This window comes from Choloepus didactylus, chromosome X (genome assembly GCF_015220235.1).
Source record: "Choloepus didactylus isolate mChoDid1 chromosome X, mChoDid1.pri, whole genome shotgun sequence".
In the NCBI taxonomy this organism is placed as follows: domain Eukaryota; kingdom Metazoa; phylum Chordata; class Mammalia; order Pilosa; family Megalonychidae; genus Choloepus; species Choloepus didactylus.
In genome coordinates, this window is record NC_051334.1 from 132,139,304 (window position 1) to 132,141,403 (window position 2,100).

Here is a 2,100-nt window from a genome sequence, read left to right on the forward strand (position 1 = left end):
ACCAAGAAGCATATGCAAATTAGCATATTTGTGGTCCTGGAGGAAGTGCTGTTTTGGACAGGAACCCTTATGGGTGTGCCAGCTCTGATATGAACTAGCTGTGTGACCTTGGGAAATTATCTTCACCTCTTTGGGTTTCTGTTTTCTCATCTGTGAAATTAGGAGTTTGGCCAGAATGATCTCTGAGATCACTTTGGGCTGTAAAATTTATTTGATTCCCTGATTAAAAGAAATACTGCTGGTACATTGAACCTTCATTACAAGGAAGGGGAGGGAGGAGAGAAATCTAGTGTAATTGTATTTACCATTTTCATTTCAAATCCTCTTTGTGTTCTAAGGTAATTTATTTCTTCTGAATGTGCAGAACATTGGCATTCTCCGTAAAGAGGCACCATTGAGTAGTGGACAAAAATTTTTGGCAACTGTCCAGCTCAGCTCTCAGCATCATCCCTTATTGAATTCTTGATATCTAACAGCTTTGGCTGCTTGCTAATGACACTGCCTCTCTGATCACAGAGCAAGCTTACTGCCTGCCCATTGGTTTCCAGTACCCAATTCTAAAAAGTCCAACATGCTCCTGGGATATATAATGGAGAAATACACAGAATCACCACCTAGCTTGCCAGTAGAGCATTTCTAACTTCAGGCAGAGAATCTGATTCTACAGCCACAAGTGCAGCACCTGAATGAGGAAAATACTTCCCCAAGTGGCTAAGTCCTGCCTGCCCTGGTCACGCCAATGATGCCTATACCCTTCTCACTTGAGCATCTCACTCAATTTCATGTTGATCCTGCCAATTTCTCAGTAGGTAGTCAGGTGACCACCTATTTGACATCTCTCAAGACAGCTCTCAATTCTGTAGATAATTCCCAGGTAAAGTCCTTTTCTGACTACCTATCTCAGCAGATGAAAAGCTGTGGGGTCTTATCTGGGCCTGACTAGAGTACTTTGCTGAAGCAATATGAAAACTTCATTCTTGAGTACCAGCAGTCATTTGGCAAACCCACAAAACAGGAAATGAACCCTGTGGTGAATGCTAAGGTTGACAAAGGTAATGACTCCTCTTTGCCATTATGTTACCATTTCCAGTTCCTTGCTCAAAATTTGAGCTATAATGAAACCACTATGTAAGATCCACTCCAAGAGGGACTGGCTGGTCCTGTCTGTGATGAAATGAGTGGCAAGAATATGGACAATCCCCCAGACCTGATCACTCGGTGTATTAAGTTGGACAAAAAAATGTAGTGATGGGCCAGAGCTCCTCCAGTCAGAGGTCCAGCTCCCAAGATCAACTTCCCTGATCTACCACCAATACCTCTCCAGCACCACAGGTACACTACCCAAGGAAAAACCTGTATAGTTGCAGGAAGGCCAGCTGCTTCTCACTACAGCTAAGGAGCCCACCAACAAGAAACCTAATTTTGCTCGTACTGCAGCCAGGCTGATCATTTCACAAGAGATTGCCTCACCAAGCATTCTTGAGCCCCAGCAAAAACAAATAACCCAGCTTGCCAGTAAGAGGAGCTCAGGCAAGTCACTTTCCAACTTATATCCCTCTTACTTCCAGCCTTACTGATTTATATCCTGCACCAACTTTTAAAATCCAGAAGGGGAATTGTGATACTGTTTACTGATAGTCGTGAGCTCATGTGCTTCTGGGAATTTAAACAATCAAGACCTTGCTTCATTGGGAATTATTTACCCTTCACACTAAACCTAACCCCACAATGATGAAAATTCACATGCACTCTCTGCAGTTGAGACCAATGCTCCAAGAGTACTGAAAGTCTGCAGGCAAAATTCTGCTAGTTTATCCAATTAAAAGAAGTCTAACAATACATGAGGAACCCCATCCCCACCAATGGGTGGGATCTGGGTTGAGTTTCTTGGCCCAAGTCCTATTTTTTCTGTGCCTAGTATTGGACCCAAGCCTTTCTCCTTATTCCCCTTTGGTTTGTATGCTAGTTCCCTGTTGGTTTGGGACCCTTTTTTGAAATCCAAATTCCCTTCCCATATCTTCCCAATCTTCCACTCCTGTGGGCTGGATCCTGTTCCATGTAACCTTACCTACTGACTACAGTACAGCTTCAACCCAAACC

The 2,100-nt window shown here is 43.4% G+C and overlaps 1 protein-coding gene across 1 annotated transcript; it reads left to right on the forward strand.

Annotated features, from left to right (window-relative positions):
• Positions 1-589: 589 nt before the first annotated feature.
• Positions 590-1,519, forward strand: RTL4 (retrotransposon Gag like 4). Its single transcript, XM_037820759.1, is given in 3 exon segments — positions 590-1,243; positions 1,245-1,395; positions 1,398-1,519. Coding segments are annotated over 3 exon segments (927 nt in total).
• Positions 1,520-2,100: the final 581 nt, after the last annotated feature.